Raw genomic sequence first — 24,727 nt, 5'->3', positions numbered from 1 at the left:
TACATTTGAGAGGTTGAATTCACCAAACCATGGAAGTGAGTTTTTCTAAAAAAAAAAAAAAACTCGCAGTGTTCTATCCACACGCGTTAACCCTTCACGGTTAGGCTTCTACGCGGTGCATCTGGACAATTAACCATGGACCCTATTTGACTAAACCATATCCCGAACTTTAGAGAACTAGAGCCATGGTTAGGTTGCGAACTCATTGCATCATATTGTGCCTACTTGCCTAATTGTGCATTATTTGTTGTGCATATATATCCTATGCGCTTCTTAAACGTTTGTTGATTTGTGTTAAGATTATAATTAATGACTTAAAGAACTTTGCCTAATTAATTAATTCGAGTCAATAAATTTTTTTCTTCTTTTAATCGGAATTGACCTCGTACGACTTTAGGCATACCCCAGTTGACTAATAATATCGAAAACAGTCCCAGACCGAGGCTCCAATATTGGTACCGAAATCTTAGCTGTAGCGCCACTGTATGGTGTGTAGCGCCAGACATTTACTAAAAAGTCTGGCGCCAACCACCATATTGTGACGCCAGTCCTGTCGCTTGGCCGACAGTTCGGATTATTTGTCGAGTCATCACCTAATGTCTAATTAATCAGTTTCCTGTTTAATTCGGTTAATTTTGCTGGCAATAATGCTTAATTGAATCAATATTCGAGTTTAGGCACTAAGTCCCATGGTCTTACGCAAGAGTCCAAGCATGTCACTTACACTCAATACACACACCAAAACACATGTCTTGACCATGATTAAGGGAGTCTTGTGTGCGCGCGTTATTTTTCGTCATTTTTTTAGGGGGGTAAGTCGGATATTAATCCTCCAATAAATAATAATACTTAAGTTCCCTAAACACATGTACATTATTTCTCCCTAAAAATATGCATACTTTTTGCATACCCTTTTTTTTTCTTTTTTTAAAAATAAAAGCCATAAAGTTAAATTGATTCGAGTCAAGTAATTAAAACGCAAACTGGCTTAATTTACAGCACGTGGTCAAGAAAGGAAGGACGATTAATCAAAGATAACCTCTTCGTACAAGTCCAACTTTTCGAAAAACCTATAGCTCGCAAGAGGAAAGCAAGAGTTATAATGGCAACTCAGGAAGAAGTTAACGATCTCAAGAACCAACTGGCTACTGTAACTGAGACACTAAAGCTTCTCGCACTTAAGATCGAGGATCCCGCGAAGCAACAACAAATGGACCTCATGCAAGAAAGCCTAAGCAAGTTGTCCAGCGACTACAAGTTTCAAGAACTCACATCCCAAGGGGTCTCGGTGGATAAGGATCTTCTTCCGCAGAAGTTCAGTGCCAACGACATCCCAAAGTTTAGGGCAATGGACAACCCCTACTTCCATCTAAGGGCATTTGAAACAATAATGAGTATCAAGGGTATCGATAAGAAGGTCTTCCCTTCTCTGTTCTCGCTATCTCTCGAGACTGTTTGCCAACAATGGTTCTTTTCTCTTGAAAAAGAAAAGACCTCTACCTGGGAATCCATAGCAAACGCTTTCGTCGATAGGTACAAGTGTAACGTTCAAGTCAAAACTGACCATAGAGAACTTGAAATCCTCAAACAGAAGGAGAATGAAGGCTTCACATCTTTCTTTAACAAGTGGAGAGAAACCTTAGCTAAAATGATTGAGGTACCAAGTGAAAAAGAGTCCGTGAGACTGTTCATTAAAAATCTCCAAGAAAAATATTCAAAACATCTTAAATATCAAAATAACCTTCTTACCTTTAAGGCTGTTTAGGATATTGGGATTAATATTGAAGATGACTTGGCTAAATCTAAAGCTGCCAACAATAACTCCAATAGTGGCTGGAAAGGAAAGAAGAACGACAATCCTTCTTCTTCCAAAACCGCCCACTCAAATAATGTTAGCGCCTTTAATCTAGGAGAAGTCCTCGCTATGAATAATCAAGGACAAAAGAAACCGTTTAGGAGAAACTTCACTCCTATTGGCATGAGTTATGACACCGCGTTTGATCGGCTAAATACAAAAGGTCTTATAACTCCCATTGGACCATTTGGAGATCCACCAGTCGAGAAGAGGTCGCCTAATTGGAACCCCAATGCACATTGCAAATATCATCAAGGTAGGGGCCATTCTACTGAAATCTGTTAGAAGCTTAAGGAAGCTATCCATAACCTAATTGACAGTAACAAGCTGTCGTTGCCCCCCGCCAGTAAGAAACCTAGTATTGACAATGCACCTCTAGTTCACACATTTTCTATTTCCGATGAAGAAAGAGAAGTTGACCCCTCATCCCTCATTAAACCTGTCAAAGCAACCAACGTCGAAGAGGAAGAAGAAGAGACCTTTTTCGATGTCGAAGATAATCTTCCAGAACCAGCAAATGAGGTAGAGATACGAATACTCACACTGTATCTGAGGGAGACATCACAACTGTTACATGAAACTCTCAAAATTTTGAATGAACTTCATAAGGAATATGATGAAGAACCTAAGAGAGAATTCACACCAGTAAAAACGACTTATGAGGCAAAACACTTTCCCTTACAAGTCACCGAAAGACCCAAGAAGAGCAATAAGGTTTATACTCCAATTGGGATCCCGTATACACAAATGTTTGAAATGCTCTCCGAGAATGGCAAGATCAAACCTCTTGAACCGAGACCATTTGAATCATTAAAAAGGAAAGATAGATATTAATGTCAATACCATCAGTCAGGAGGACACACCCTAGAAAACTGCTTCAAGTTCAAGGATTTGGTGCAGAAAATGATTGATAGAAAGGAATTAGTCCAAGTTCAACAAGAAGAGGACATAAATGTTAATGGAGTATGGGACAGTGATGAAGAAGATGTCTATCTCAAAGACATATTAGGACCTTCACCTTCTGTATCATACACCACGGACGACATTTGGGCAGAAGAAGATTCATCAATAGACGTCCTCACAAGATCCGGGAGGATGTAACCTCTCGTTTCAACACAACCTATGCCTACTGTGCAACAAATTCCCATAGCTATCATCGAAGATAATGACATTGTTAAACAATTCAAGAAGACAAAAGTTGAGATGAATGTATGGAAGCTTTTAGCAACATCTCGAGAACATAGGTTGGCTGTGATGAATGCTTTGGATAAAATAGGGATAGATTCTGACACCACTCCTGAGGGACTAGCTAACTTCCTCACGAGTGATCTCCCTAGTCCAATTAATCTAATCACCTTCTTTGATAAAGATTTACCCCCGGAAGGTGACAAACACTACAAGGCGTTAAACCTCATGGTAGTCTACAAAAGGATGAATGTTCCCATGACTCTTGTAGACAATGGATCGGCTATTAATGTTTGTCCACTTAGGACTGCAAGGATGCTCGGCATAAAGGATGAGGATTTAACTCCGTTCACACAAGGAATAAGAGCTTACGATAATACTCGACGTCAAGCTCTTGGCAAAATAACCCTAAATGTGACGGCAGGAGCAATAGAACATGCTACTACTTTTCAAGTGGTAGACATCAAAGCCTCATTCAATCTGTTGTTAGGACGCCCTTGGCTCCATGATCTAAAGGCCGTCCCTTCATCTCTCCACCAACAAGTTAAAGCCATAGTTGGAGGAATCCCCATCACCATTGATGCTTCGCCAATGAGGATCAAATCAATAGAGAATCCAATCATCAACGTGGAGCATGACGAAGATGATGAAGACCTATGGGGCTTTAACGAAGAAGTCTCCTTAATCCAAGAGGATGAAAGGACATCTCTTTGCCACGACCCACATTCCAACATGATTATCAACACTATGCTAAAGAAACAAGGACACTTTCCTGGGATGACCTTAGGAAAGAAGAAAGGGATAGCAAAATCGATAGAGTCACCTGGCCTCCCTAAGCTAGATACTTTCGGACTTGGTTTCGAACCGACTCGGAAAGATCTCAAGCGAGCCCAGGACAAATTGAAAGCACGTAGGGACGCTCGTATTCAAAAGAAAGCAATTCCAATGGATCAGTACCCCTTACGCTTAATGGTCAGTTTATAAAAGAAGGAGAGGACTATCCATGCCATGAATTTCCCGAACCATTTGTTGTAAATGGCATACGACAACCAGGATTCGAGATTTTCTTGGATTGCTACTTCATTGACGAAATCCCAACTCCCGTCCATAAGGAGAAAGCACCTCCATGCTTTGACTTTAATGTCATGGGATTACTGTTTGGGCGAGAAAAGAATGAGTCAGTTTATGAGGAAGATAACTCTTCACTCATTCAAACGGTCCTACAAAGTGAAAACTTCGACCCCTAAAAGCTAACTACTCCAGCCGAAGGATTATTGCAAGGGTGGCGCAAGACTATCAAGGTGATTACTCCGAGTGGAAGGAAGATATCAATCATGACAGGACAAGGGCCGATGTTTGAAGAATCGTCAGAGTCAGAGTATTCCCCTTTAGAACCTTCTAAGGCTTTAACTATAACGCCTTCCCTTCCTATTTCTTCTCCTAGGATAGTTAGTGATCCAGTCCCTGAGGACATATCACTCTTTGATGTAATGATCTCAGAGTATAATAATATCGCTCATTCTCCTTACTTCTCGTGTTCTTCCTTAACCCAAGATGACGAACATTGCTTAGCTAACGATGAAAAAGATAAAGAATTTATTAAAGCAATGGAAACACTTGAAAAGAAAACACCAGTAATTGAAGAGACTGAAACAGTTGACATATCAAATGATTCAACTCATAAAGGAGAAGTTAAAATCGGACTAACATTGAATAAACAAGAAAGAACCGATTTAATTAACTTGCTTAAAGAATTTATCGATGTATTTTCTTGGTCATATGAAGATATGCTAGGCATTAACAGAGAAATAGCTCAACACACTATACCATTAATTCCAGGAATGAAACCTGTAAAACAAAAGTTGTGTCGAATGAAACCCGACGTAGCACTTAAAATAAAAGAAGAAGTTCAAAAACAAATAACTGCAGGTTTCATCAAGGTATCCAAATACCCCGAATGGGTCGCCAACGTCGTCCCAGTTCCAAATAAAGACGGAAGGGTAAGGATGTGTGTCGACTATCGAGATCTAAATAAGGCAAGTCCAAAGGAAGACTTCCCTTTGCCACACATCGATATTCTGGTAGACAACACATCAAATCACGCGCTTCTCTCATTCATGGACGGATACACAGGGTACAATCAGATTCTCATGGCGGAAGAAGACATGGAGAAGACAACTTTTATCACACCATGGGGCACTTATTGTTACACGGTAATGCCATTTGGGTTGAAAAACGCAGGTGCTACTTACCAACGTGCAGCAACTGCCTTGCTCCATGACATGATGCACAAAGAAGTTGAAGTATATGTCGACGACATGATTGTGAAATCAAAGGACCGTCTAGGCCATTAAGTAGCCTTAAGGAAATTTTTGAAAGGCTAAGAAAATACAATATGAGGTTAAATCCATCAAAATGTGCTTTTGGAGTCACCTCAGGCAAGCTCTTGGGGTACGTCATAAGCTCTAGAGGAATAGAAATAGATCCAACCAAGATTAAAGCAATCATGTCGATGCCCCCGCCCAAGACCGAGAAACAGATTCGAGGATTCATTGGCCGATTGCAATACATAAGCAAGTTCATATCAAAACTAACAACGATATGTGAACCAATCTTCAAAAAGCTCAAGAAGAATGTACCAGTAATATGGGATGACGAGTGTCAAAAAGCCTTTGACCGGATCAAAGCCTATCTCGCAAAACCTCCCGTATTAGCGCCAGCACTTCCCGGAATACCTCTTAGGTTATATTTGACGGTTACCAAAGAGACAATGGGAGCCATGCTAGCACAAGAGGTAGAAAACAAAGAGAATGCAATCTATTATTTAAGTAAGAAGATGCTCGAATACGAAACACGCTATACACCACTCGAGAAATTGTGCCTCGCTTTGGTGTGGGCCACGACTTAGTTGAGACATTACATGTTGGTGCATACCGTTTTCGTAGTATCTCGATTGGATCCACTCAAATACTTGTTCGAGAAATCAACACTCAATGGACGTATTTCAAGATGGATAGTCAACTTAGCCCAGTTCGATGTGCGGTTTATGCCACAAAAAGCTATTAAAGGATCTGTGGTGTCAGACTTTCTAGCAGACTTTCCAATAGAAGACTCGACACCAATACAGGACAACGAATTTCCAGATGAAGATTTGATGGTCACCGAAGATGATACTTGGACCTTGTATTTTGACGGAGCCTCAAACCAAAAGGGATGTGGTGTCGGAGTGCTACTAGTATCACCTAAAGAAGAACAAGTCCCAATCTCAATAAAACTCGATTTCGACGTTACTAACAATGCTGCTGAATATGAAGCATGTGTGGTAGGCCTTGAAACAGCTCTGGCATTGGGAGTAAAGAAGTTAAGGATATTCGGAGATTCCTCTCTAATCATCAATCAAATATCTAAAAGGTGGAAAGTAAGGAGCGAAAGCCTAGCCCCTTACCAAACTTATCTGGAAACTCTTACCGATCAGTTAGAGAAGGTGGAATACACATATCTACCTAGAGAAGAAAATCAATTTGCTGATGCCTTGGCAAGATTAGCCTCAATGGTTAGGATTCCCACGGATATCGAGCAAATGCCTCTAACTATCGAAAAAAGGCACAAACCGGCATATATACAGGCTATAGATGACGACGACCCAGTCCAAGACGAAGATGAAGAACAAGAAGAAGAACCATGGTACACAGACATTCTCAACTATGTCACCAATGGAGAATACCCTCCTCATGCTGAAAAAAGAGCAAAACGAGCCTTGAGACTTTTGGCTTCTCAATATGTACTCATAGACAACGAGCTACATAAAAGGGTACCTAAAGGTCGAGCCCTCCTATGCGTAGGGAAGGTGGATGCACAAAGAATAATGAGAATGGTCCACGAAGGAATCTGTGGAACTCATATAAATGGCAAAATGTTAGTCCAGAAAATAATGCGAGAAGGGTATTATTGGACTACCATGAATAGGGATTGCCATCAATATGTGAAAAGATGCCCTAAGTGTCAAATTTATGCCAATTTACAACACGTTCCCCCATCTTTGCTCTACACCTACACATCACCATGGCCATTCTCCACATGGTGAATTGACATAATTGGCAAGATCGCTCCTCCAGGGACAGGAGGCCATGAATTTATTCTAGTAGCAATTGATTACTTTACGAAGTGGGTTGAAGCACAATCATATGCTAAACTCACCGCAAAACATGTAGCACTTTTTATCGAGAGAAATATCATTTGTCAATATGGAGTCCCACATGAAATGATAAGTGACAATGGAACTCACTTTCAAGCCGAATGTGAAGAATTGCTACATAAATATGGTATCCAACATCATCATTCGTCCCCTTATAGACCTCAAGCAAACGGAGCAGTCGAGGCAGCTAATAAGAATTTAAAGACTATCATCGAGAAAATGACAGAAAATTATAAGGATTGGCCTGACAAACTTCACTTTGCATTGTGGGGTTATCGCACGTCAATCCGTACGTCAACAGGAAATACACCATTTTCTTTGGTGTATGGAATGGATGCCGTACAACCTGTCGAGCTAGAAATACCATCTCTACGTATTGCGCTAGAGAGTAAACTCGATGAAGTCGAATGGACTAGGGAACGATATAAAGAATTGATCCTACTCGACGAAAAACGACTAGAAGCTCTAAAACACACTCAGTGCTATCAAAATCGTATGGCTAGACATTTTAATAAGATGGTCAAGACAAGAAATATCAAAGTAGGAGATTTGGTATTAAAAGCGCTAAGAAAAAATGTTTTAGATCCAAGGGGAAAGTTTAGACCTAATTGGTCTAGCCCCTACATTGTCAAAACAATCTTGTCAGGTGGTGCAGCAAAATTAACTGACATGGATGGCAATGAATTCTCAAACATGACCAATCTTCTACGTTCGGCCTGATTCCTTAGGAAAGGATACGTAGGCAACCCATTACGGGTGTGGCCACTTTATTTTTCAACATCTCCGCGTTCCAGAATCAACAAAAAGTCAACAAAAGTCAGAAAAGCAACTGGCGTCACACAACAGAGTCTGGCGCCAGCCAAAAGCCATTAGCGCCAGACGATGGAATTGGCGCCTGGCGCCAGACCTCAACAGCTGGCCCCAATCTGCAATTACTGACTCCAATTCAGTCATAAAATCTGGGCGAATTTCGGTGTTTTTTTTTCGGAAAATTTTCGACTTCCGTACTCGAAAGATTTCCGAAAATTAATTTTTTTCGGTTTTTCATTGCTTTAATAAAATAAATTTAAAGTAACAATTTAATTGAAAGCTAAAATTTCATTAATAAAATTGCATTGTTAATGGAATTTAAATAAGGCTGAAATAAATTAACTTTAAATAAAAATTAAGAATCTAATAAATCTAAAGCTAAGCAATGTTCTAGTCTTTCTTCTCCTTCTTTTCTCTTTTCCAATTCTTTTCCGCCTCCTCCTCTTCATCAATTACTTTAGCCATTAGGAATCCTTTAGAGGACCTACATTCAATTTTAGAATAGATTGTTTCTCCTTCAGCTAGCACCCCATGCTTCTTTTCCACCCAAGCCTTCTTGTCTGTAGCTTTCCTTTTCTCCTTGTCTTTAGTAGTATTTTTCTTCTTAGGCATTGTAGGTGTCTTGAACTCAATTCTTGCACCTAAGCGTTCCTTGGCCGGTGTCACCCTGTCACCTAGACTATTCTTCACATCTGTTCTACCCTAATCAATTGAAGACTTCTTCAGCAACCACTTCTTTACATCATTAGGTAAAGAAGGGGGAACCATTTGGGTAATCACTTCCCATAAAGGTCTAGCGCCCAAGTAAGTGTCAAATTTATCTACTTCTTGAGATATGGGATACTCATAGGGAGGACGAAGATCCCCAGAAGGAATATTTTGAAGCAAGTCATATTGTCTCTTTACTCTACAGGGGTAATAATATATCATGCGAGTCAAGCTTGGAAGACGGCAGAAAGGTTGCTTGTTAACACCAACCATCTTTTTTATTTTCCACCATGGGATGACCCACTTGATAGCGAAATCACGTGATTCAAAGACTTTCTTCCACCCATGCGCCCAATTTTAGGGATGCGCTTCTTTCTTCTCACAAAGCAGGTGGGCGTATAACTTTCAATGTCGTCCGGAGGGCTAATTAAATCAGAAACAAGGTAAAACTGAAGCATAGTGCAGAAATAATAAGTAAAGAAGAGTTACCTCTCGGATAGTGTCATCTCGACGTTAGGTAGCTCCGTTCCTCATCCGGACGAGTTGGCTCCGGAAGGCATCTATGCATCGTGCCATAGCCGAAACCACTTCGCGTGAGAACTATCAAGGAAAGTTAAGTCAGTAAAAATGCATGATAACTGAATACAAGATTCTGAATTAGAACTAGGCTTACCCTAGTCTGGTGACGGGGAATCGACCGCTCCACGAAGCGCTCGCCCTCAGGAGCCGGAGAAATCATCTCCTCGATCGGCCCGTACATCCCCTGGTAGTGGATGGACATACGGGGTGGCACAAACTCAGTGGGACCATCCGGATGAAACAGAAAAAAATCAATAAGGTATTACTTGGAGGCTACTTAACGAAAAACAAAAAGTTAAGAATCTTACCCTCACATCCTCGGCCGACACAGGGGCTGGAGCCAACAAAGGAAGTAGCTCCTCAGCATAACTCCGCCAAAGGATCACATGGGACCGCCAGAGGAAACCAGACTCCTCAGCCATGCTCGACAACTCTCTCTCGTTGAACATGTGACGTGGTGGAGGAGCAGGAACGACAAAAGCATCGGAAGAGTGTTGTCTAGCAACTCTCTCTCCTAAGTATACAACCGCTCCATAGGTCCCCAGAAAGTAGCGACGCTCAGCAGAGTACTGTGCAGCTAATCCAGGGACTGTCCAACCGCCCCACGGTCGGTATACTGCCTCAGGTCCCTATAAGAATACCGATCAGGTAAGAACATGTCTAAAACGTCACAGAAGCGCAAGATAAACACTAAAAGTCGTACCGAGATGATCCGACTTCGGACGCGTGCAGTAGACAGGTCCACATGGTGGCCGCCCCAAGAGGCGCTCACCAGATACCCCCTCGGCGATGGTCTCGCCGGTGCAATGGAAGGAAAGTACTCATAGAACCAGATCTACAAAAAAGCTAAAGCATGAGTAAATGCTAACTAACATGTAGGGCTAAACTTTATAGGGAATAATGTTTACCTCTACGACTTTCCAGAAAGCAGACAAAGCAACGTTCGTCCTAAAGGACCGGTGGCGACACGAGTCCCTCAGCGCGCGAACGAAGTCAGTGTAGGCCAAGCTGGCCCAGACATAAGTCCCGATCCGCCGGAGATCGCGAACAATAGGGAGGTAATAAAGCAACGCCCTACTACCTATGTCAGGGGAGAATGTCCCTAACAACAACATCAGCACAAAGATGCGCACCTGCTGCTCTCGGGTGGTCGCATCGTCATCAAGAGCCGCTGCCAGCGTCGAGCGGTGAATCCCTCTATCACTGAACTGAGTCGTCTCGACCTCAGCTCGGGCCCGAACAGCAATCGGCCCCAACAGCTCCTTGATCTCTGGAGAAAAGACGTCGATACTTCCATCGAATGGCAGCGGCACAGAAGTGAACTCCAGTCCTATGACGAGACTGAAGTCTGTAGGAGTGACCATCATCTCACCCCAAGGAAAATGAAAGGTGTTGGTGGTGTCCCAGAAGAACTCCACCAGAGCGCGTACTACGTGGTGACCCCGCTAGAGGCAACCATAGCCTCGGAGGTCTTGAACAGGGCAACCAATCCGCAAGACTCCCATAGGAGTCTCGTCTCTCGATCTCTGGCGATATGCATCCTATACAAATCGCCTAGACCATCACAGCCAGAGCCGTGATGCCGTGTTCTCCCAGGCTCGGTTCCCCGTCTCACCCTCACAGAAATGTGGTGGACAGGGGCAAAGAACAAGGTCTGCTCATCTTACTCTAGGAACTGACCAAGCGAAGTGGACGGTGTAGTGTCGTCCTCTACGGGCTCATGCTCCCGTCTAGTGTTTCGGGACCGTGAACCTGAGCCTCGTTGTCTAGCCATGCTACATTGTGAAGAATCATCATAAATTAAGGTCCTATAGTATCTAAAGATTTTCCTAGCCGCATGATACTATGTTCGCAAAAACAGAGTACGTAGTACTAAAACAGAGCACAAATTCAAATTGAGTATGATAGCATTTTTTCAAGCAATCAAACAATTTCTTGCAACACTATAGTGGTTATTGTGACAAATTGAACAAGAATTGCTAGCAAAAACATCAAGAACATGCCACATTGTTTTTCACGACCTTAGGAGGTCCAACAATGGCGGATTGCTCATTTCTTCGCCAAATTGAGTCAAACAAGTCTCAAAATACTCCCAAGGCAATATACAAACATAAACAGGCAATTTCATGGCATAAAACTTGATAAACAAAGCAAATTGAGCATCACAAGTTTCGAATTTTCATGAAATTCGTGAATGAACATGCCGAGAATTCATAAAAACCGGTGTGAGTTGGAGGAAAACTTACATAGATCGGGAATATGGATAAGAAGAGCTTTGATTTGCAACAAATTTGAGCGAATTTGGTTGAGAAATGAGTGAGCAATGATCAATTGAAGTTTTCAGACTTCCCTCGGGTTGTTTCGCGACGAACAGAGCAAGAAATAAAACGGAAAACTGAATTTAAAGAAGAATTCGTGCTGGCGCCAGTCCCTAGACATTGGCGTCACGTTTTTTTCTTGGCGTCAGACGCCAATGCCAGCGCATGGCGCTAATGCCATAAGGCTGGCGCTGATTGATTTTCAGCGACGCCAAAGCAGCCAGCCACATGTTGTTGTTGTGCTAGCCTTCTGCAATATATTTTGGGTTCCTTGGTACGCCAGTTAGCCCCTCTAAGCAATTTGACATGATTAAGTAATCGACTTGATTACATAAAGTGATCGACCTGATGAAAAGATCGTCTCACTTAGCTTAAAGCGCCTAAGCATTGGCTCGTTAGCAAAAAGCACCGACATATAGGTTCAAAAGCAAAAGGCACCGACATACAGGTTCAAGAGCAAAGAGCGCCGACGTACAGGCATAGCAAAAGCAAAGTTCAGGCGAACTTTTAAAGATCGACAGGTGTGGATCTTCGGTATTTTCCTTTGGGAGATTATCGCATCAAATGAGGATGACTTCAAGAGAAGATGTCTTCGACATCATTACCTAACTTGCGTAAAGTTGTCATAAACAACTGAAGTAATTTCAGGGCGAAATCGTCTTCGATCGTAGTTCCTGAGGCATGAAGGATGATCGTAATGCGGATGAGAATTATTTCAAGAGAAATAATTTTCGATGATATTCCCTTGGACGTGGAATATTATCACAGCGGAGAAGGTAGTTTCAGGCGAAGCAATCTTCTAATTGGAAGCAGTTACAAGGCGTAGCGGTTTTCAGGCGGGATGGCATTCTCTAGCTTGCAGGAGGTCGTCAAAACAATAGCAGCAGAATCGGTTACTTTCAGAGACGTGTGCTCGACGGTGCAAGATACGCGTTTCTTAACTCTTTTATCTGTTTAAATAATGCTAGTTTTGCAGGTATCGGCGTTATAAGAGTGTTTTAGGATCGCAGAACGTTCTGAATCATTCTCCGTTCCTATCGCTACTTTGACTTTCGTTTTCGAAACTTGCGTTTCTCCAAACTCAGTCAAAGTGGGGGCTTCTGTAGACACCCATTTGTGTCTCCCAAAAACCAAACCCAGTGATGAGTACCTTTCACGTCGAATCATAATCGAATGAAACGAAAGTGTGGAAAGGTCTAGTGTTGCGGAAAGTTTTTATTTCTTTTCTTTTTTCTTCTCTCTGTTTTAGAAAACTTTATTTTAAGCAAACAGCCAATCCAGTTTGGTTGGTCAATGATATGGGGACAATAGTGGTGTAGTTTGATGGGGCTTGCAAAGACCTTTCCAACGATATATTATAAGCCCAATTCCGATGAATATTGAGGAATTTATGGCCAATTTACTAAACTGGGCTCGGTTTGAGTTTTAAGTACGGCCCAATGATCCACGGGAGGGCCTAATATGATTTATCATTCCTAATGTAAATAGGAATGGTTTTAGTCTTCTAGAACATTCTAGAAGGTTCTTATCATTCTTAATTCAATTAGGATTCTTCAGAGTTTTAATTAGATCAAATAGCATTTTTCGGTTGAAATTATATTATTTTATCTTCCAGTACGGGAAATTTATCGGAATTTCGAAAACGCGTTGAAATCCAATTTGGTGTCCAACCCCAGGCCTTGGCGCCTAGAATTAGGATTGGCGCCAGACGCCAGCCATTGGCGTCTGGCGCTAGCCACTGGTCTTGGCGCCAATGAGCCAGGGCTGGCGCCAAGGTGGTTTTGTGGTCTTCAGGCTCTGTTTTGATAAATTATTTTTTTTTGGATGATTTTATCTATAAATATCGTATCAAAAACTCTGTTTTGATTCACCAATTCTCTTTATTCTTAAGTTTTCACCATCTATCAATTACCAATAATCAACTCTCTTCATTCACAAATCGTTCATTAATTCTCTTCATTCATCATCTACATCATTCATTCATCAATTTTCAATAATATTAATTCATTCATTCTTTCTTTTCTTTGCTTTTTAATATAAAATTCTGCATTCACAAGGTCTAGATACACCTAGCCATATTCGAAGTTGCCTTCGCCCTAGACGTGAAAGGTTTTAATTTCTGAGGGTTTGGTCCCAAATCTCTCTTTCAATTATTTAATTTAATTGTTTTGATTATTATTTTCCTTGAAGTTACTAACGCGTGTATTTTGTAATTAGAAAGAGGTACGAGGCATCCAAGTAAGTACTTTAAAGATTAATTGATATTATGATGTAGATATCATGCTTAGATTGTTATTTTGATTCCTAGTATCATGTCTAGGGTATCTTTAATATTAAGTATGATTAAATGTATGATGCTTCCTATATTCTCCCTAATATTTATGATTATTATGATTATGATTGATTATTCTTATTTATTACGTTGCTTGATATTTTATTTGTTATTGCTTGATCACCTTTTTATTGCATGTTTAAAGGGAATTGGTATTTGCAAACACGCTTAATAAGATAATTAATAATCTTGTTTAGGGTTAATTGTAATTATAAATTCAAGTGATCGCCAATAATAGTTTATTTGTGCATTAATATTCAACCAACATAGATTAAACATGTTTAGGGTTAATCCTATTGATTGTATGTTAGTCAGAAAGCGCACATGAATATGATCAGAATAAAGTAGAGGCCTATTATTAGGGCAGGTTCAATCTCTTTTAGGTTGGATTTGTACCATCATCCCCGAACCCTTATTTGGTTCATGACCTTATGGAGTTGACGATCTCTTGGATCGTTAAGGGGTATAACCTTCACCTCGTGAACGGTTTACAAGTTCCTTAAAAACTGTTTGGCGACTCTTTTTCTCTATCTTCTTCCCTTTTGGACGCCACCGTACTTTAGTGTATGATCACAGTGGGATTCAAGCTAGTGGGATTTTTAAAGGCTTGAAACTATTCCCTACAAATTTCTTTTCTCTTCTCTTTGTTTTTTGAAAACTTATTTTAAGAAAACAGCCAATCCAATTTGGTAGGTCCATTATATGGGTCCAATAGTAATGTAGTTGGATGGGGCTTGAAAAGAGCTTTCCAACGATATATTATAAGCCCAATTCCGATGAATATTGAGGAAGTTATGGCCAACTTACTAAATTGGGCCCGTTTTGAGTCTTATGTACGGCCCAATGATCTAGAGGAGGGCCTAATATGATTTATCATTCCTAATACAATTAGGAATGGTTTTAGTCTTCTAGATTCTTCTAGTAGGTTCTTTTCATTCCTAATTCAATTAGCATTGATAAATTGACTTTTGTTGACTTTTCAGAGTTTTAATTAAAATCAAAGAGCATTTTTGAGGAAAAGATACGATTTTATCCTCCTGTACGTCAAAATTTATCAGATTTTAGAAAACGCGTCAAAAACAAGATTGGCGCCTAACACCTGGCGCCAATGGCCAATGGCTGGCGCCAATCTCGTTTTGCGTGCGCCAGACTCTGTTTTGTTAATTTTATCTTTTTGGCTGATTTTCTCTATAAATAATGTCGTAAAAACTCCGTTTTCATTCACCTACAATCAGTTTTCAATTCTCTCTCATTCTCTTCAATTCTTATTCTTTCATTCCCCAATTCTCATCAAGTTTTCCTTAATCATTCATCAACTCTTTCTTTCTTTTCTAAACTAGTCTTTTATATACAAAATTTCGCATTCGCAAGATCTAGAAACACCTAGCCATATTCGAAGTTGCCTACGCCCTAGACGTGAAAGGTTTGATTTCTGAGGGTTTGGTCCCAAATCTCTCTTTCAATTATTTAATTTAATTGTTTGATTATTATTTTCCTTGAAGTTACTAACGTGTGTATTTTGTTATTAGAAAGAGGTACGAGGCATCAAAGTAAGTGCTTTAATTGATTTATTGATGTTATGATCATGTTTATATTGTTATTATGATATTCCTAGTATCATGTCTAGGGTAACTTTAATATTAATCATGATTGTTACGATGCTTCCTATTTTCTTCCTAATATTTATTCATGTTAGTATCATGTTAGGGTTAAAGATTTGATTTTTATTGCTTAGTGACATGCTAGGGTTTGTTATTAATCTTGTTAGTATCATGCCTAGAATCTTGCTATTATTATGCTTTAACATGATTATTATGATTATTATAATTGTTATTATGATAATTATTGTTTTGATTATTATTTTTATTATGATTATTTTAATTATAATTTATTTTTATGATCATGATTTATTATTATTTTATTATTATGTTGCTTGATGATATTTATTGTTATTGCTTGATCACGCCTTTTATGCATGTTTAAAGGGAATTTGTACTTGTAATAACGCTTAATAAGATAATTAATAATCTTATTTAGGGTTAATTTGATTATAATTCAAGTGATCGCCAATAATAGTTTTATTTGTTTATTAATATTCAACCAACATAGATTAAACAGGTTTAGGGTTAAACCTATTTATAGCATGTTAGTCAGAAAGCGCACATGAATACGATCAGAATAAAGTAGAGGCCTATTATTAGGGCAGGTTCAATCTCTTTTAGGTTGGATTTGTACCTTCATCCCCGAACCCTTATTTGGTTCAAGACCTTATGGAGTTGACGATCTCTTGGATCGTTTAGAGATGTAACCTTCACCCTGTGAACGGTTTACAAATTCCTAAAACTTGTTGGCGACTCTTTTACTCTATCTTCTTCCCTTTTGGACGCCACCGTACTTTAGTGTATGATCACAGTGGGGTTCAAGCTAGGGGATTAACGCTTGAAACTATTCCTTACAGGTAGGCATCCTGTAATCATGAAAAATCATATGGAGCATATATGAAACACGTTTATAGGTTCAAATTGCTTAAGTATAGACATTTTCATGCATATACAAGGCTATAGGGTCATAACTAGGCTAAAACGGCTTAAATGGCCTTCTAACTTATTCAATTCCTTTGTTTTTGCTATTTTCTAAGATTATATCAATCAAAAAACTCAGATTCCCCATATTAAACATGTTTATAGCTTCAAATGGCTTAATAATAGACATTCTCATGAATATACAAGGCTATAGGGTCATAACTAGGCTAAAATGGCTTAAATGGCCTTCTAACTTATCCATTTCCTTTGTTTTTGCTACATTCTAAGATTTTATCAATCAAACAACTCATATTTAGCATATTAAACATGTTTATAGGTTCAAATTGCTTAAATATAGACATTTTCATGCAAATACAAGGCTATAGGGTCATAACTAGGCTAAAATGGCTTAAATGACCTTCTAACTTACCCATTTTTCTTTGTTTTTGATATATTCTAAGATTTTATCAATCAAACAACTCATATTTAGCATATTAAACATGTTTATAGGTGTAAATGGTTTAATAATAGACATTTTCATGCATATACAAGGCTATAGGGTTATAACTAGGCTAAAATGGTTTAAATGACCTTCTAACTTACCCATTTTGTTTGTTTTTGCTATAAACTAAGATTTTATCGATCAAACAACCCGTATTTAGCATATTAAATATGTTTATAGGTTGAAATTCCTTAATAATAGACATTTTCATGCATATACAAGGCTAAAAGGTCATAAGTAAGCTAAATGACATAAATTAGGTTCTATATTTTCCATTTTCTTTGTTCTGTTTATAAACTAAAATTGAGCTTAACATAACAATATTGAACAGTATTAGGTGCCTTTAGTTCCAAATCACAAGTATAAGTGCCTATGTTTTGCTTTCTTCCTTAAAAAATTATTTCATTAGTTTCCAAAGTTAGATGTGTTCCCGAGATTAGTTGTGCCCTCTTGTTAGCTGCAACTTTTCCTTTTCCAAGAACTTCTTTGAAATGGGTCTTTAAGAAGACCTCAGGGGCAGTTAGAAGCACTCCACTGGCTTTCTAAGCCTGCACAAATCAAATAACTCCTTAAATGCTTAGTGTATGTAACTACTAAAATTTATCATTATATACAATTAAGTATTACCATTTTCTTTGCATGCTTTGATGCAGAGATAGAACCTTGGAAGTGTGACGGCTCAATTGGATTAGACAGGGAGCCGCCCCTCCTGTTCTTCTTAGCTTTTTTACCTCTTCATAAATTCCTTCTTGTTTCTTTTCGCCATCATTTGCTGAAACATACATTGTCCTATCCATTTAGGAATTGACTTGTTTTTGGCAGAAGCATTGCATGTAATCTCTTTCAACCTCTTATGTGCCTTCTTTTCATACTCCTTCACAAGGGTATCAAGATCAACATTCCAAAGGTATTGTTTCTGCAAATTTTTTTAAGAAACAACAAAAATTATACTTCCTCCATTTTTCTTTTATTGCACCATAAGGACTTTTACACTATTCACTTAATCTTCTTTGACCATCATTTGTGATTTATCCATTAGGAAAAACATAGTCATGTGAGATCTAGTTAGATTCGTCTCGAAATTTACTTTTCAAATATCAAATTTTTTATAATTTTCACAAAAGTAAAATTGAAGATATTAATAGCTAAATTAATGCATTGGAAAGTGTGAAATCCCTCATGGTGCAATAAAAAAAGAACAGAGGAAGTATGTTTAATAATTTATTGTAATAAGTAACCAGCAAACACCAAAGGTTGATAAGTAAATTAAACTTGGGGGTTATATAATACCATAAACTGGTTCCACAAATGGGTCTTAGTACCCTTGTCAACCTCTACATAGTTAAGCCATGGTTTGCGCCAATGTGCTTGAAAAAATCTTGTAATGGAGATGCTCACGGTGTTATCATCGAACCTTAGTACCAAGAAGCAAACAAATGAAGTCATTACATACATAAAATACAAATCTAACCAAGATTCACTACTACAAAATTGGCCAAAGAGACCCATCCAAATTAGCCAAAGACACTGCCTTAGAGGCGGTCTTTAGCAAAGTGGTCTCTTTGGCCAAGAGACTACTTCTTTAGAGGCGATCTAAAGTTTCAAAACTTGAAACCTGTTATCTTAGAAAAGCAGTCTCTTTGGGTGGTTGAAATATTAAAATTGTAGAAGCATAAAAGACCCTTTTTGTCAGAACAACGGTCTCTTGTTTTAAAAATTGAGACCCGTGAACTTACAAAAGCAGTCTCTTATTTTATGAGTTCAAGAGAGACCAGTTATGTTATATAGGCGGTCTCTTGCTACATTACATTTAAAAAAAAATTACGAAAACAAATATACAATTTCATATTTTGCTCGAGAAAAAAAAATACATTCTAAGGTACATCTATTAATATGTAGTACATAATACATACGAACTATTTACATATTAGATATGGAGTACTTCATAATTTAGAGTATGTATTAGATAATTTATCTAGGTACTATAATCTATTAATCTGTAATCACATAAAAAGAAAATTAACACGAAAAATGAACAATCATCCACTTGTTTCATTGAAGTGATTATTTTCATCATCATCTGTTACCATCCTCGCCTTCTATATCATATCATAGTTAAACATTAGCTCATAGATAACCTATGATAAGAACAAACAATAATAAGGTTAGATTTCCACTAAACACAAGCAACAAAAATTAAAGATTTGCACTAAATAGAATCTACACGAAGTTAGATAAAATTGAATTCATAATACTAACAATGTACAGATAAATAGTGAAATTAAAAAGCAAAAACAGGAAAAGAAAAAATGACCAAAATAAAAATTCAAAAATTACCCATTTTGTAAAATCACAAATTATATCAAAAATTTACAATCAAATAAAATAGTAAAAAATAAACAAAAAAAAAATTTAAACCGGTAAGATCTAAAACAAACATCAGAATAGAAAATGAAAATGAAAACTATTTTTTCAAAATCAAAATAAAAACGCAAAAATAAAAATTGAAGAATAAAAATAAAAAAACAGAGGTTATAAAATCTAAAACCGAAAATAAAAATTAGATCTAAATAATTATTTTAAAATTATAAGACTTGAAAACCAAAAGCAAACAAGAAATTAGATGAATAGATCTTAATCAAATTATTAAAACGATATTTGAAGAACATAAAATGAAAACAAAAACAATATGCTTAACAAGGCCAGCCTTGAGACCAAGAAATCGAGCATCTTGACCAACCCACTCACAATCACAACACTAAATAATCATTAACAGCAATAACATGAACCCTTTACCCATCAAAGCATTGAGATAGTCTGATAATATTGTAAAATGAGAATCAACCCTCCCTTTACCCATAAATCTACAATTTTTACTTCATTTCAGCGACATCTAAAACAAAAAATAAATTAAATTTAAGGGTATGAAAAAACAATTGAGTTAATAGAATGAGGCGATTATTTTTTGAAAAAAACCTGTTCTTAGTGGTAAACAATGATATATCATCGAAATTGGAAGCGAGTTGTTCATTAAACCGCCAAATGGCAGATCATCTTCCTTGACGGTCCATTCTTTTTATAAGACGACTCAGAAAATAAAGAGGAGAAGCTCAAACGCCATTAAAGGTACTTTTGAAGCTCCATTGGTTTGTCTATGAAGACGAACTGAAAGCGAAAGAATTTAAATAGTACCGAGGTTGAAGAAAATGATAAACATAAAAAATTTAGGTTTAAAGTATGAAGAAAAGATGAATTGAAACAAGAAATGGAGGAATTGAAATTGAAATGTGAATGAAATGGTTGACGAAAAGAAGGAATAAGGAGTTTGAGGCAAGAGGAGGAGAGAGAGAGAGGAAAAGGAGGCGGATTGAAGAAGGAAAATTTGGGGGAAAGATTTTAGGGTTTAGTTATATTTTATTCATGGAAATAAGGGAGATCGGTTAAGCTCACCACAAGTCTCTCCAAAACATATACTAGTATTTTTTTTATTTTAATAAAAAGAGACCGGTTATGTAAAAACACAGGTCTCCCCTTTTTAATTTAAAAATAAAAAAATTGAGAGAGACCTGTTATCTCTGAGAAAGGGTCTTTGTTTTTTTTTCTTTTTTTTCAGAATACTACAAATGAGACTAGTTGTTTGTAATGTTGGGTCTCTTGAAACACAGAGACCGTTTATTTGATTAACGGGTCTCTTATTTCGGGTCTCTTTGGGCATTTTTGTAGTAGTGATTGTTCAAGTTGGAAGGCAAATTAAGCTAACCATGATTAACTTACCATAACCCTATAGGGTGAAAAGTCCTTTTCGCGACAGGGGTAGCTACCTCACCCATGGGAGTATTATCGTCTTGCGTCCCAGAAACCTGAGTAGATGTCCCACATCTACATGTGACTTTGGGCGTGGGGTAACTTCCGGAGAAGTTTCCGTATTTTCATGGCTTGTCGACGGAAACAATTCTCTCGGGGTGGCATGTCCTAGCATCCTACAACCACCACCAACCATAACAACCTACAGTAAAAAAAACATAATGAACATCAGTAAAATCATATAGTCACGTTATCGCGATCTATAAGCTAATATCACACATAACCTTGGCTTTGCAAAATATCAATAACAATATATCAATAATACACAAGTATAACAAATTAAAACCAGGATGGTCTTTTAAAATAAATTGAAATCCATTAGATTACATAATTAAAAATTTAAAATAAGGTTACAATCAATCTCCTAAATCTCAGTTGAATCACCCTCCCCATCAGCATTAAGATCATCATCAGTATCGTCATCCCAAAATCCGTCATCCTCATCCTCGTCGTCACTATCAGTAGATTCGAAACTGGACTCATCTGGAGGGGCATCGGGCAACACTTCATCATCAGTATTCGAATCTCCAACTCCATCTTCATCACCTTCATAGTCTAGAATGTCATCCGGAGCACAAAGAGTTGGAATGTCAGCAGTGGTTTCTTGTAGAAAGTCTTAGTCAATTAGTGCATCAACAACAGACCTCGCCTTTGTCTTGAACACTGCCAACCATTGAGCTTTATATCTTTTCAGACTTGGGTAAGGTGCGTAGTAGACTTGGTTAGCTTGGTAAGAAAGCACAAATGGATCTTACTTGGGGTATTTTTTTGGTATGATTGACTTCTACAAGCTTGTATTGTTCAATGTTCATACCCCTAGTGGAATCCATCCAACTGCACTTGAAGAGAATAGTCTTATAAGTCCGTAGGGCACCAGTGAAATCCAACTCGATGATATCCTATAAAATACCAAAATAATCTCCACCATCTTCATTGGATACGCTTACTCCATGATTCATGGTTAACTTCTGTTTTCCATGGCCAAAAGTTTGGAGTTTGTATCCGTTCACATAGAATTGGCTCCAAGTACGCACTCTCTTAGATGGGCCCATTGCCAAAGCAAACATTATTTCATCATTTGGCTTATCTTGAATCACCTGATCATATGGCATAATTATATTAAATTGATATATGTCGTGAAGTTATAGCAACAAAGTAAGAAAACGTGTTTATGTCAAATGCGTAACACACTCACTTTCAACCTAAACCACTCGAGGAATTCAGCTTCATCTGTAATCCACACATCTTCTTTGCGAATACTGGGTTACATTAGAACAATGTGGTCCTCAAACCCCCTTCCACATAACCAGAGAAAGAGTATTAATGATGGTGGTCAACATTGGATACGTTGCAAAATTCAATGAAATCTTAATGAGTGTGATAAAGACAAATTTAATACCTCTCATATTGTAGACACCCATTTGTGTCTCCCTAAAACCAAACCTAGTGATGAGTACCTTTCGCGTCGAATCATAATCGAATGAAGTGAAAGTGTGGAAAGTCTAGTGTTGCGGATAGTTTTAATTTCTTTTCTCTTCTCTCTGTTTTTGAAAACCTATTTTAAAAAAACAGCCAATCCAGTTTGGTTGGTCCATGATATGGGTCCAATAGAAGTGTAGTTGGATGGGGCTTGAAAAGAGTTTTCCAACGATATATTATAAGCCCAATTCCGATGAATATTGAGGAAGTTATGGCCAAATTACTGAATTGGGCCTGGTTTGAGCCTTATATGCGGCCCAATGATCTAGAGGAGGGCCTAATATGGATTTGTCATTCCTAATGCAATTAGGAATGGTTTTAGTCTTCTAGATTCTTCTAGAAGGTTCTTTTCATTCCTAATTCAATTAGCATTGATAAATTAACTTTTTTTTACTTTTTAGAGTTTTAATCAGAATAAAAGAACGTTTTTGAGGTAAATACGATTTTATCCTCCTGTACGTCAATTTCTATTTGATTTTAAGAAAACGCGTCGATTTCTTAGTCAGCGCCAAACGCCAGCTCTAGCGCCTGACGCTACGCTTGGCGCCTGACGCTAGCCTTAGTGTCTTGCGCTAACGTCAGCGTTTGGCGCTAATCCTGGTTTTGCGCGTCAGAACTCTGTTTTTGATGTTTTATCTTTTTGGCTGATTTTCTCTATAAATAGCTTCCTAAAAACCCCGTTTTCATTCACCAACTCTCATCAAGATTTTCTTGATTACTCCCTCTCCCTCTCTTTCTAAACTAGTGTAGGGAATAGATTTCAAGCGTTAACCCCATGCTTGAACCCCACTGTGATCATACACTAAAGTACGGTGGCGTCCAAAAGGGAAGAAGATAGAGCACAAGAGTCGCCAACAAGTTTTAGGAACTTGTAAACCGTTCACAGGATGAAGGTTACACCCCTTAACGATCCAAGAGATCGTAAACTCCATAAGGTCTAGAACCAAATAAGGGTTCGGGGATGAAGGTACAAATCCAACCTAAAAGATATTGAACCTTCCCTAATAATAGGCCTCTACTTTATTCTGATCGTATTCATGTGCGCTTTCTAATTAACATACAATCAATAGGTTTAACCCTAAACCTGTTTATCTACATTGGTTGAATATTAATGCACAAATAAACCTATTACTGGCGATCACTTGAATTATAATCACAATGAACCCTAAACAAGATTATTAAATATCTTATTAATTGTGATTACAAGTACTAATTCCCTTTAAACATGTATAAAAAGGCGTGATCAAGCAATAACAATAAATAAGCATCATAATAATAATAAATATCATGACAATAAAATTATAATCATAATCAAGATAATAATAATCATAAAAATAATAATCATAATAATAATCGTCATAAGTAAAATAATCATCATAAAATCATCATCATAAAATTATAATAATAATATTCATAATCAACATAAATCATAACAATTATAACCATAATCATGTTCATGTTAATATTAAAGCATGATAAAAATAGCAAGATCCTAGGCATGATACTAACAAGATTAATAACAAATCCTAGCATGTCACTAATCAATAAAAATCAAAGCTTTAACCCTAACACGATACTAACAATCATAGATATTAGGAAGAACATAGGAAGCATCGCATGAATCATAATTAATATTAAAATTACCCTAGACATGATACTAGGAATATCATAATAACAATATAAACATGATTTCTACATCATAACATCAATAAATCAATTAAAGTACTTACTTTGATGCCTCGTACCTCTTTCTAATAACAAAATACACACGTTAGTAACTTCAAGGATAATAATAAAACAATTAAATTAAATAATAATTGAAAGAGAGATTTGGGACCAAACCCTTAGAAATAAAAACCTTTCACGTCTAGGGCGAAGGCAACTTCGAATTTGGCTAGGTGTGTCTAGTGCTAATGTATAAGGAATTGTGTTTGTAAAAGGCTAGGCTAGAAAAGAGGGAGAAAGAATCAAGAAATTCTTGATGAGAGTTAGTGATTATTGATGAGAATTGATGAAAATTGGTGAATGAAAACGGAGTTTTTAATACGTTATTTATAGACAAATGAGCCAAAAAGATAAAATATCAAAACAGAGCACTTGGCACACGCAAGACAGAGCTGGCTCACTTAAAACAGAGTCGGCGCCAGCACCAGCTAATTGGCGCCAGGCGCCAATGACTAGCACCAGGCGCCAATGGCTAGCACCAGGCGCCAATGGCTTGCGCTAGGCGCCAATGCCTTGAGTCAGGCGTCAAGCCTGATTTTGACGCGTTTTTGAAAATCAGATAAGTTTGCCGTACTGGATGATAAAGTCGTATCTTTTCCACGAAAATGCTTTTTGATTTTAATTAAAACTCTGAAAAGTCAACAAAAGTCAAT

At 37.8% G+C, this 24,727-nt stretch overlaps 1 protein-coding gene and 1 long non-coding RNA gene across 2 annotated transcripts; both read right to left on the bottom strand.

Annotated features, from left to right (window-relative positions):
* Positions 1–18,874: 18,874 nt before the first annotated feature.
* LOC110726171 lies at positions 18,875–20,816 on the bottom strand. Its single transcript, XR_002512332.1, has 2 exons — positions 19,983–20,816; positions 18,875–19,144 (listed from the first exon to the last, which is right to left on the bottom strand). It is a non-coding gene; the product is annotated as an uncharacterized LOC110726171 (long non-coding RNA).
* A 418-nt stretch (positions 20,817–21,234) lies between these two features.
* Positions 21,235–21,982, bottom strand: LOC110726198 (trigger factor-like). Its single transcript, XM_021905666.1, has 2 exons — positions 21,781–21,982; positions 21,235–21,473 (listed from the first exon to the last, which is right to left on the bottom strand). Exons 1-2 carry the CDS (start codon positions 21,980–21,982, stop codon positions 21,235–21,237), a joined length of 441 nt encoding a protein of 146 aa, XP_021761358.1.
* Between the last annotated feature and the right edge of the window lie 2,745 nt (positions 21,983–24,727).

The sequence above is a fragment of the Chenopodium quinoa genome, unplaced genomic scaffold (genome assembly GCF_001683475.1).
Source record: "Chenopodium quinoa cultivar QQ74 unplaced genomic scaffold, ASM168347v1, whole genome shotgun sequence".
NCBI classification, from domain to species: Eukaryota; Viridiplantae; Streptophyta; class Magnoliopsida; order Caryophyllales; family Amaranthaceae; genus Chenopodium; species Chenopodium quinoa.
This window is presented reverse-complemented; position numbering and strand designations above follow the sequence as displayed.